The sequence below is a fragment of the Athene cunicularia genome, assembly GCF_003259725.1.
Source record: "Athene cunicularia isolate RWA chromosome 6 unlocalized genomic scaffold, athCun1 chr6_part1, whole genome shotgun sequence".
NCBI lineage: Eukaryota > Metazoa > Chordata > Aves > Strigiformes > Strigidae > Athene > Athene cunicularia.
Window position 1 is genome coordinate 12,522,245 of NW_020799105.1, and position 12,767 is coordinate 12,535,011.

General features: G+C 39.2%; 1 protein-coding gene across 5 annotated transcripts in view; it reads right to left on the bottom strand.

The window, feature by feature from the left end:
• The window catches only part of NT5C2 (5'-nucleotidase, cytosolic II), a 59,764-nt gene that overhangs the window by 22,531 nt on the left and 24,466 nt on the right, over positions 1–12,767 (bottom strand). For 4 of the 5 annotated variants that reach the window (XM_026851249.1, XM_026851250.1, XM_026851253.1 and 1 more), the window contains one exon: positions 7,659–7,732. In XM_026851249.1, coding sequence (XP_026707050.1) covers positions 7,659–7,732 — 74 coding nt within the window. Of the gene's footprint in view, positions 1–7,658; positions 7,733–9,120; positions 9,263–12,767 lie in introns of those variants that run through there. The other variant, XM_026851252.1, reaches the window with a different exon arrangement.

Genomic DNA, 12,767 nt, shown 5'->3' on the forward strand with positions numbered 1-12,767 from the left:
TTTAAAAACAAAAGTGATGTCAAGTATCATCAGCTTTAACTCTTCCCAAAGCAGGCTTATTAGTGCTCTCATTGGTAAATTCCAGGTATTTTTAGCTTGCTGCTGCTGTACTTTGTTTGCCTTCGATGTAACAAAGATTTAGGCTGTTTGGATATGCCTCAGAGCCTGGCAAAACAGAGCTTAGTGCTGGAAAGATTTTTTCTGCTGAATACAAATGCATGGCTTGAGGTAACAACAACAGCACTGAGGTCATATTCTGCATGTTGAGAGAAGCCATTCAGACAGACTCTGCATTTCAAGGAAACTTCAGTTTGTCTATTTTAATAGTTGGCATAACATTCCTTTGCACTGGAATAATATTTTAAAGATAACTACACAGTCACCTGTTCTTTTAGGGGAATTTTTTATGGTTTTCCTGACACAAGAGAATCTTTTTTGTGCTTAACAAGTGGCCTTCACAATTTACCTCTCTCAGATACAGCCCACTGGGAGTCATAATCCCATACTGGAAATATCCCTGCATTTCCATGGAAACAAACTACTGTGCCAAAATACGGGCTTAGTTCTTCAATGAAGACTTCTGAACAGGGAAGAAACAGTTGCATGGGCTTCGTGTTCAAACATAATTTGCTAGCATCCAGAAAAAAAAAGAAAATTACTTAAAGGTACAGTAGCCATTTATACATTTTATCTAAGGCATTATTAAGGTGTATCAGTGTCCAAACAGATCCAGCTTTTTATTTTACTCCATATTCACTGAAAAGAGTGAGCCTCAAAAGCTAAACATATGTTTAACAGTGTGTACCCAGGCTTATATGTAGCACAAGTGCTCACACTGTAAATAAGCCACGTACATAAGTTTTTCTGTAGTGTGCTAAAATAAGGCATTCACTAAGCAATAGCACACATGTGATCTTGGAGTTAAAGCCTTCTGTACTCTCAGCTTTGGGTCCTCCTACAGAGTAAGCTGCTAGTGTCATCACAAGGGTATTTGAAACTTAATAGTATTTCTGTTGTGGTATTAAGATTATTAGATAAGGGGGTCTACTAGAGTGAAAAATACTCCATACTTCCACCCGTCTGGCAAAGACAAGAATTGGCTGTTGGTATACTAACAGCCCGTTGACCCAGCCCAGTGTTATTCTCATGTTTTTAAAAGCACAAACCAGAATATAGCAGCTTTTGAAACGTTCCTTACACTGTAACGACTTGTTCTTTCAGCAGCTTCTGTCTAACACTCTGATTCTTCAAGAATCCACAGACAGCAGATTAGCAGTTTGTCAGTTGGTGATTTACTGGTACAGGGCAAGCAACACATGCTCTCTCCATTCCTCATTCCCAATGCCAGCATGTGAGATCCCACAGCTCCAGACCCTCGGTTTGCTCACTATGCAGCTTTACATGGTCAAACTCCGAAGAGTAGCAACACAAAGAGAGCAGGGACACTAGCCACTTGAGCAGTGCACTGGTATTTGAAAAAACACCCAGTTCAAAGCATGCTAGGAACAATTTAGCTTCTCCATCTGCCTTTAGCTTTAAAACACTAACGGCTAAACCAGCCTCTGAAATCTGCAAAATCTGCACCTGTTAAACTGAAAACGTACAAATGTGAAAATGTAGGCAGCAGATGTGCAACAGTCAAGGCATCTCTCATGGCAGTTTGAAGGCTACTGTTGTCACATCTACTACCAATTCCCTTCTCTAACTACTATTTCTATTGTGTCATACTATTTCTGTATGACACAAAGAATTGTATTATCCAGAGAACTGGGAAAAAAAGCAAAACTACTTAGCATCTCTCCAAAAGAGTCTCAAGGCCTGTAATCCTTACACCATGATGAAATTAAAGACAAACCTTTATTTAACCTACACAGGAGAGCCTCGTTAGAACACTGGTACTGGAGTCCAGTACCAATAAAGACAATAACAGTATCTGAACAGAAGAACAAATATTTCTTTGTAGTTGCCTACAACTACAAGCTCAGCAGCTTAAGTATTCAGTTCAATCTTCCATGTAAAAAACTCCCACGTTTATACTTAGTTTTTCATCTGTGCAATCTAGAAATTTTTTATACAAGGTAAAATTCATTAGTCCCATTTCTCAGTTGTGGAAACCGAAACACAAAAAACTGATGCAACTTAGCTACAGTAAAAATACTAGATCAACTGAAGAACCAGTTCGCAATTCAGCTGCCACATTTTCTCTCAGATCACACAGAGCAACAAGCTAATCCTACCTTCTGGTTGAGTGTATCTTTTCTAGAGTCAACAGGTAAAGAAAAACATTTCAAGATGTGGGTATGGAAAATTTCTCTCTCCTCCAAATTGCAAGGATGGCTTAGACAAAAACACCTACTTGAGGAAGGGGCAAAACTTGTTTACATATGTTGCACTTTGGAGTAAATTGAGAAAGACTAAAGATGTCTGTCCCATGTCTTTATCCATGTAATGAGAAGGGAAATGCTACAACTGAAAGGATATGCAATTTTGCAATAAAATCTTTGCAGTACACCAAATCTTGGCATTAAGTTGGCAATGTTTCCATGACACAGGCTATGTTCCAATCAGATTATGTTGTATTAATCATATCAGCACACAATAAAACCAGTATTTTTCCAGCCTCATTTCCCCTCCTTTTTTTATTGCAACAGTTTTCAGCAATCAGCGATAGTTTTATTATTGATTTCTGGAGAATGTGGAAGCAGCAGTGATTTAAGTACAGGAAAAGCATTCCAAATGAAAGCATCCTGCCTATTGATATTACATCTTAGCTACCTCAGTGATAGAAGATAAATCTTTCAACAAGGCCATAACTTTTGGAGAAGGAGAGTAGTCACAGAGGAATCTTTTCAAGCACAATTGAGTTTGTAATTCTTACTAATTCCCTCTCCATCTGCCAATGGCCCGGTGTGAAATTACAGCCAGTTTGAGAACCCCATTGCTTTAGCCCTGCTCCTGTCAAGGGACATCTATCCATCACCTCATTGTGGCAACCTGTCCCATTTAAGACCTAATAATGCCAAGGCCTCCTGCATTACTTGGATCCAGACCTACTAATTACAAGTGTAGTTCACACTGAGAAGGAAGCAGCCAAATAAAATGCTGTGTGAAACCAATTTCTCTCTGCTGCATTTCCAACAGGCCTCACCAACTCCTAGTGTCAGGTGAGCGTTGCAGTGAAGATTCTCTGCTGACATACCTTTATCTTTCTTCCTGCAGTCTGCAGTAAACACAAAACAAAGGACATGAATCTTTTGGATTACATGAGACATTTTCCTTTACCAAAGCATGGGCAGTTTTGACAGTACTAGTAAAACAGGAAGACAGACCAGAATTGTTACTGACTACTGGTCTTCTAGCCAGTCAAGATGAATAAGCAGAGATGAATCATTCGGATAATAAAAGAAACTGCTATTTAGCAAACAAAAATGCACTACAGAAGGACCTTCAAGTCTCTCTAACTTAAGGATTTAAACAGGAATTTTTCAAAAATTCTCAGTTCTGCCCTGCCAGCAAACACAGCCCTTCACAGGTATTTGCAGATCCTGCTGCAACACCGTTGTGTTCCAAGGAGCAAGGGAACCCTGGACAATCAGCATGGGCCTCGCTCCCTGCCTGGCAGGCAGCAAGGTCAGTGACAGAGAACGAAGGGCTGCTGGGGCAATGGCTGCGTAACATTCCAGAAACTTGTCTTAATCTCTGCTAACAGCAAGGGCTGAAATAGTTGATGACTCTTGCTTGCGTCAAGCTGTCCAAGATTTTGAGCAGCAACTATTTAACTATGCATGCAAGCCACAGTCAAACCCTGCTGTTCTTCCTGCTCCTTCAACTTTCCTCCCAATAACATCTAGCTTAGAAGAAACATTCTTTTATGTTCTAAATGTGCTTCACTAACACAAGCAAACCAGATGGAATAGCAAGGGGACAGTCAGTTTCACATACAACACAGATTTCTGAGTCTCTAGTATTAGTGCATCCAGCATGTAAACCTAGGGGGACCTGGGAGTTTACATACATATAGGAGATCTTATTCACCCCATGAGGATGCAACATCAATCCTTGATTGGAAAACAAAGCATCTAAAACCTGTGAGAGTTATTTCAATCTGCTTTAATTTCATTTTGACTCCTAGCAGTCACAATTAATTCTAGGTGCAATCACAGTGGCTACAAATTCAGCAATTTAATGTCTATAATTTCTCAGAAGAGAAGGCTAAAACCCTCAGGCGCTTTTCTTCAAGACAAAAAGACTTTGTTTGCCCAACCCACTCATTAACAGTATTTCTCAACTCTATGCAAGGGAAGAGACAAACACAATAAGAGAATGGAGATGTTATTAACAAGAATTCAAAATTTAACCTAATCTTGACTTGAAAGCAAACAAAATCACTGTGGCAATGCTCTATCAGAAAGCCTTGAATGTTTTAAATTCTGAGTTAAGTGGTCCTTTAATTTATTAAGGCTAAGAAATACTACTCTATAAAACAATGCATTAAATCACATTTTATGTACAATGTAACATGATGATACTAAAACTACTGTCAGTTGGCAAGCTGACATTCTCAGTCATGCTAGTAGTAGAACATATGATCACTGCAGCATGTGTGTAGTAGCTGTCACAATATACTTCAAAATGGAAATGCCACGTCCCTACCAAAATTAGATTATTCTAGACAGAAAACAGTGTTATTGTAAGTAGGTTTGTGTTCTTAAACTCATAAAGTACAAGAACAAAACTGTCTCAGGCTTCTAAAGTTCAAAGTTAGTCAAGTGATTCTGACTCCTCTGGTAATGAACCACCTCCTAAGTGACACTTTTGGTGCTACAGTGGCCACTAATTTGGGAAGAAAAAAAGAGAGAGGAGTGGCAGTGTGTTTTCTTTTACTGACACCACAGCCTCCTCTTCACAAGATAGGTAATTCAAGATGTTCCAAAGTAAACATTCTTATTCTGAGATGTCAAAGCATATGACTGTCAGCTATAGGATGAATGTCATCAGTTTATTTCTGATGTGAAAGTTCACAACACAGAGTGGGGAGAGGATGTGGCATATAGTTTTTGGCAGGGTCAATGGCTGTGACCACCTTCAGTCATTGAATATGAAGATTGTGCTTGAGATATTTTTAAACAACTTTACAGAAAAGTGACTTAGCTATATCTGAAAGTACAAATGCAGAAAACCAGATGAGGATCTGATGACACTGGACATGCTTCCGTTCTTCTTCCTTGATCCATTTACATGTCTTGCACGGTCTCCAAAAGGCTTATGCTCAGCATGCACCATCTGGTATGCAGATACCTTTTCCAGATGTTAAATTACAGATAAACTATTATAGCTTTTTACATTGTTTTTTCTTCCTTAACAGTAGCATGTCCACGTGAAAGAGTGTGTAAGAGATAACATGCCCAGACAGAAAACAGGTCAGGGTTTAATGAATGCACCACAACATACTAATGTAATACTTCACTTGCCCCACTTCTTAATTATAATTTCCAATTAATGAATTATAATCATATTTTAACACTATTCTTTAAAGCCCTTGAAATGAATAAGTATTTTTTCTTGTGTGCAACAGTTAAATATATAGCAAATAATGGTCAGATAACAAAAGCCCACATGGAGAAGAAAGGATGATTCTGAGACATAAGACGACAAACAGGTAATTTTGTATGTTAATTTCCCAGTTGAGTGAAAAAAAAAAGGGAAATAGTACTTACCAGATAATGCATTTCATCTGCAAAAGGCTTTCCAACCTAATTACATTCTCACAACTCCTTGTAAAATGATTCACAAGTATTACCTCTGTTGTACCACAGAAAAAGTCGTAAGAGAGCAGCTTACCCAAGTGCAGTCCAGATTTCTACCTTTCTGCTCGGACCACATCCCTTTTCTTTTTCTGCACCATATCCTGTCACACAACTTCCCTGAACATACCAACTTTGACAACTTAACTGTATTTTCCAGCCTTGGAATTCCCAGATTTCCATGTCCCTGGGTATTGATTTTAGGATGCTTGAAACATCCACATTTTTTCCTCTCATCAAAACAAGCATCATTTTGTGGATAACAACACATTTGTTCTGTGTTTACAAGAACAAGCAACACGAGTAAAATGAACAGTCAGAGAAGTGAGGATAGTGCTGAAGCTCTCCTTCTGTCAGGATAAAAGCCAGCCCCACTGGGATCACCCGAGTCCTTGGGAAATACCATCAGTTTGCAAAAGGCACAGCACAGAAGTTGTTTTTCTGTTATAGAAGTGAAACCCCCAATTTTTATTTTTTTTTTTAGCATTTGTTCTTGAACAACTGTTTTGTGCTCCTTAAAGGCACTGCCACAAGGTTGTCACAGCTGGGAAACACAAACACTGAAAGCATGCCAGATCCAGCACAGACTAATGACGATACACTTCAGGACTTAAAAAGTGGCAGGAACTTTTTTAAACAGATGTATAAATAAGGTGTTGAACCACAAAAGCTTTTATGTATAACTACTGCCTCATGGATAACTGCTTAAAAGAACAAAAGCAAGTGATCTAAGCATAAACTTCAATTACCTTCCACAGCCTCCAAAACTGTTCCTTGCAGCATTATGTTGAACCACGGAAACCTTCTTGCCCTTTGCTTAGCCATTGACTCTGACTCCTGTGATCCTCACACTGTCCCTAGCCACATTACTCATCTCTCATTCCTTCTCAAAAGACACAGTACCCAGATGACCATATTTGACATACTGCATTAATCTGTTACCAGGTGACCCTGACACTCTACCTCACTTTTTCTCAGTTTATATTCACAACAATTCTAAATTGAAATATCAAGAATGATATGAACTTTTTATCCACAACGTTGGAAGCGGTAATGAGAAAGAAGGCAGGATTGTACGTGACATCCACTGTTCCAGCCTATGCGATACTATAGCCTATGAAAGTGGAAGTGGGCTTTTTATCTCTTTCTTCCTTAAAATACATAACATCATGCAAGTCTGATTATGCAGAAAACGGTAATGCTACCCCCCCTTCATCAAAAGCCTCAGAAAACTTGCCTGTTGAGTATCTGAAAGATGGAGAAGTCATGCAAAAAGTTTTATGAAACTAAAAGGTCTTATGCAACCTCCCAAAGCCTATCTGCCATAAAGAATGGGTAAAGCTTTCTAAATTAACTTGTTCAGCTGACACAAGAGACTCCACCTCCCTTGTCGCTTTTAAAAATGAGTCACTGATGTGGCCAACCAAGGAGCAGGGAAGAGAAAAACCTATTCAAAAATGACCCTCCCAGGACACAGGAAAACCTGCTGGCTAAAGATTTAGCCTACGCTATGCACCAGGGATGAAAGAAATCAGCTTGTTATAGAAAGCCAAGCTTGTCCCAGGGGCAATATCAAAATACAGTGGAATCTAAGGAAGTAATTAGACTTATTAAGCTTTGGTTTCCTTAACTCCCATAATCACTTGAAACTGTACTACAGCAACATGACTTGTGACCAAATACAGCTTGCAGATAATAAATTTAAGGGAAACACCTAAAATGAAAGTGCAATGAATAGTGAACAATGTATCTAATAGAAGAAACACCTGCTAACTGGAGTAGCCCCTCTTGTTTGCTCACTAAGAGGCAATATTTCAAACTAAGTCAGTGACAAAAAAAAATTAAGATACTCACCAGCAAGTGTATAATCCATATCAAAACCAAAGCACTTTATCTTTTCCATGGCTAAACTTCTGTTTACAAAGACCCTGTAAAGAGAAAAGAAATAAAGACACAGGTATGATAATTTTCAAAATAAACACGTTTAAGAACAAACACATTCTGCCAGCTGCCAGAATGTCTGGCTCTCCTAGGTCAAAAATCAGAAAATATACCTGAAAACTAAGGCATGTTTCATTTTTTGCCATGAGCTGTCCTGAAGCAAAGCCATGACTTTGCAGGTTATTCTAATTATTGGTATGCTGTCTAAAGACATACACGCATGCATGCACACACTTACAGAGTTTGCATGTGACCTGCAAAAATTCCTAAGAATAGAAGTGCAAAATCTCCTGAAGCAGAATTCAGAGTTCAAGTGAGAGGAAACTGGAAGCAGAGGGTGGGAAGCAACACACTTTGCTTGATTTAAACAAATTCTACAAAGAGGTAACAAGGAAAGGAAAAGAATATACAATTTCTGTGAATAAACTCACAGCATTTGATCCCTCTTTGGAACTATACCTGGAAATTCAAAGCAAACCTAAACAGATCCATTTCCACATTTACACCAATAGCATTAAAAGCATTTAATAAAGCTCTGAAAAACAGCAACTGAGATGAATTTTCATACACAAGAACGTTATTTCTATTGTGAAAATTTTTACTTACAGCTCCGCTGCAACTTCTCAACAAAAATGTTATTTTAAAATTCCACTTTTACTATTAATGCTTATTGCAGTAGGAATCTAAGCTGGATACTTCCATAATATTAATACACCATATTCAATTTAGTTTAAGTAAATAACATGATAAAGAAACAGGTCAGAGAATACAACAAAAGCTTTTCTTGGTTCCTGTTCCAACTACTACAGTAACTAAGCTGCTTATGTTTCCCTAGAACTTTAAACCATATAGCAGATCTGCAATTCAACAGGACTTCTCCCCACCGTCTGTCTTAATTGAACCTTAAGAATGAGAATCGGAATTCAGCTGTGGGATGGAAGCTGAGCTTCTCAACACCGATCTCGGACAGAAATCCCATGCACTGCTCGAGCTGTGATGTCGAGACAAAATTCTCCTGTATGAGAAAAGTTCCAGAGCCTTCACCTGTACTCTGATTTCAGTATGTGAAAATTCTCCAAGTATTTAGTAAGTGCATTGCCCTCAGCTTAAAAACTGAAATCAGCAGCACTGCTGTGTAGGAGGAGTGGCACAGGGACAGCAATACCGCAATGGAGACGGCAAGTGTAAAACCAAGCACACATATGTTCTGAAAAGCTGAAAGAAACTACTGGGAGACTGTGCTCCACACACACATTCTGGGCAGGTGGCCGGCGTAACGTGCCCATTTAACTGCCCCTGTCAATCTGCTGCAGCTCGGATTTTAACAGCAAACTGCTAACATCAAACTATCACACTTCTATGCAAGTCGTCTTACCTCATCTCTCACCGATGTGCTCCTTGTTTAGTTCGCAGCAGTCTGATTCATCTACTTGTCTGAATCATATTACACAATTCCTTTAAAGCTTCCCTAGTACCGATGCAATTTTGCTTGGATCTGATTTGACTTCAGAAGATCATTATGTCTGAACCAAGCCTTAAAGTACTGTGTATCTTCTTGGACAGTGTTCTAGAAAACACATCTGTGGCTAATTTAACCAGTCACTGGATATCGTTGTTGTTCCACACAAATCCACTTGGAATACAGTTTCTCTGGCAATAGTATACTTTCCCCCTAACCTTGCACACTCTCTCTGGGAGTCACAGTTTCCTGGCAAAGTGCCTGCCTTTGACAATGGGGCTTGTCACTAAGGGGCCTCAGAGGTTATAGATGACGCTCTTTTCTGACAGATTTATGTATTACCTAAACAAGACAACGTGATGGGAAAAAAAATGGAAATTGGTAAAGAAATGCCTTTTGGAAATATGAGATGCGATCATAAACCACTAAAATTCACTCCTGAAATAGATGGCTTTTGAGGAGGTAGAGCAAATTATCCAAATCTGCGGTTTGAATCTGTGTTTGTCTTTTAACATCAAGATAGCTCTGACATACAAGAGGCCAACACGAAAAGTTATTTGGTACTAAACGCAGTCTCATACTTTGTATAATGAAGACGATTATGTTCTGTTGCTGATGATGCAAGGAAGTATTATTTAATTAGCACATTCAAGGACATGATGTCTGATCTCATGTTTGTGCAGTTTGTTTCTGCAAGCGGAGAGCTTTAACAAGGAATAACATACCCCTGGGAGACACTAGCAACATTTTTTTGTCCAACCTGTGGAGTCCAATTTTGTTCTGACCTTTAGGCTTAGCCTCTGGAGCATAGTTTTTCGTCCTTCTGAACAGGACAAGAATCAGAAAGGAAATTTAAAAAAGCTCAGAAAAGCATTTCAGAATTGCAGTGTTTGAGAGCAGTTTCTCAAATGAGGACAAAAACCAAGCACTAAGACAGAGCTGAATGCGCTTATAAAAAGAATAATACGACAGTGCCTGTGAAAGGCAAAAACAAGGGAGCTATGACCGAAGAGATCTCTTCCAGTCCAGCATGCCTATGTTTAGATTATGACGATACCAAACTGACTAAAAACCATGGAAAGATCTCTAAGCCTACAACATTTTTTCATTGCTTGCTTTTGGAGTATTTACAAACTGAACCCTGGGACTTAAAAAAAACCCAACCTAGCACGTGTTGATACTGAAGATCTGGAAAAGTTCACTAAAGACAATGAAACAAACAACCTCTATTAGCATATTTTTGTTCCAAAATAAGTCTTATGACTAAAACATGAAAATTACTATACCAGCCCCCTCTTGGTAACAGCTGGTGAAGATCTCTTTCTCCATCAACTTGTAAATATTGCCTATGACCTAGAAACTGTACGTGGCGGAGTCTAATCATGCCCCAGCAGTGCACAGGACCTAGCAGACTTCAGGTCATCCCACTGACTGATTTGACGTGGTAATTACTTCACCCATCAGTGCTGCAGTGAAACAGAACAAATATTTTAAAAAGCTAAAGAAGGCTATTACACAACATGTTCAGAACAGGAAATGAGAACACTTTAATCAATTTAAACTTGGATATGCCTTGACAGATTAAATGGCAGACTAAACAGTGACAAAAACCCTGGAACCAATTTCACTTCTCTTGGGAAGGCCCAGTCAGATAATGGGTTATTTTGTTGGCACTCAGGACCTCAACTTTAAATCTTGATAAAGGAAGATATCTCACATGCACGGTGACCCCTAGACACAAGGGACTAAGTTGATACTTAGAAATATTTACTCCCAGAGATGACCAGCTTAATTTTTAGGGGGTTTGCTCAAACTAGTAGATATCTGCAGTATCCCAGAAACTAAAGATAAAAGCTGAGATTAAATCACCATGACAGTTTCTGGGAAGAGCCAGGTGCTTCTCAGAAGCTGCAGACTTAGCCCTTTTCAAACCTGTGCTTAGATCCTAATCGAAGGTATGCTCAGCATGATTTCAAGAATACCTGTCAAATGTGTATGGTGGCTACAAAAATGTAACGTCTCCACAGAAGACATGGTATAGAGAAATAACAAGAGTTGGTTTTAATGACTATAAAGCAAAACCAAAACTAAGACCTTAAGAACCCTAACACCTGAGAGAAAAGATCGTCTGGTCCCTTAAGGAAAGGGTAACAAGTTTTTTACAGCTCATCTAGATAAACAAAAATCAAAGAAGCAGACAAGACAAAGTCAGAATAAGAGATAAACTAAAATCCCCCAACATTTTTAGGCAGGGAAGTTTTAATCTAGAATAATTTTTCCACTTGCCAGGATCAGAAGAAATCATACTTTTCTTTCCACTGATTTTGGGTTTTTTCCATTCAGAAAATAATCGTTTTAACTAGGAGCACTGGAGTTAAAAGTTAAGCTGATCTAAAAATTTAACAGCACTGGGCAGTAAGACAAATCAAACTGCAGGCATAGCATGTGAACACCCTCTTCATTCCTTGTGCCAAGAGGCAGAGGTGGGTATTGCCTAAACCCAACTCCCCAACTCCACAGCTGTCTGCAACCAGAGCATCTCCTTAAATAGGACACTGGCTTTCTCTTGCCTTCATCTTTTCTTCCTGATGAAAAACCAAGTTTTATATTTGTGCTTTGAGGAATATCCCTGTGAATCTCCCACAGTTTTGCACTCTCTGTGCAGTGTGGCTGGAGGGGTCCAAGGTGTTATTGCTTATGGGGAAGAGGGTTGAGGGACCATATCCAGCCTCATCGGCTCCCTGAGCCAGCACACATCAGAGCTGGGAGTGAGGAGGTAGCAGCCTGGACTTGGGGTGGCTTAGCCTGGCCCAGATTCACACCTTCAGAAAAACAGACTTGAGGAGCTGTTTAAGGGAAACCATGAAAAACATTTTCTCCCTAATGAGTTCTTCCTCAAAAGATCAAACCCTGCAGCTTGGCTACAGCACAAGGCTCTCGATGATGACAGTATTTATTTTCTTTTTGAGCCCTATGAATTGTGCTGGATAAGAGAAAAATGTGTTGTATTGCAAGGAAGAAAGAACTGCTGAGCATGCATAAAAGGAGTCACAGAGCCCTGATATCCTCAGTACTGCAATTCACAGTCATTTATATTTTTACAAGAGAACTGATCTCGGTTTTGTTACTGTTCTTGCCAATCGGTTCTGAGGCAGGAACCTAAATCCCAACTCTTCCCGAGTAACACAGGAGAGGAGCGAATGCAGAGAGGGAGAAATGTTTTTATTTTATTTGTGCAAAATCTCAAAAGCATTCTGTGCTTGTATAATTTGCATGTATAATATTCTTGTAACATGACCAACAAAACAAAAATGCACAGAATTATCCAGCTAAGGAGGAATTTGGCACATGGCTCACAATTCCTCATAGCGTGAAAATGAACAGTGTGAGGTGAGGTTTCTGGAACACAGACTTTTATAACCATTTTCCAAATGTGTCTAGAAATACCTTGCAGCAAGAAGCATTCTTTATCAGGAGAGTATGTTGCACAAGAAATTAAACAAATACAATGAAACTTGCAACAGTGCTGAGTGGAAGAGCAAATACAGTAGGACATGGCTAAG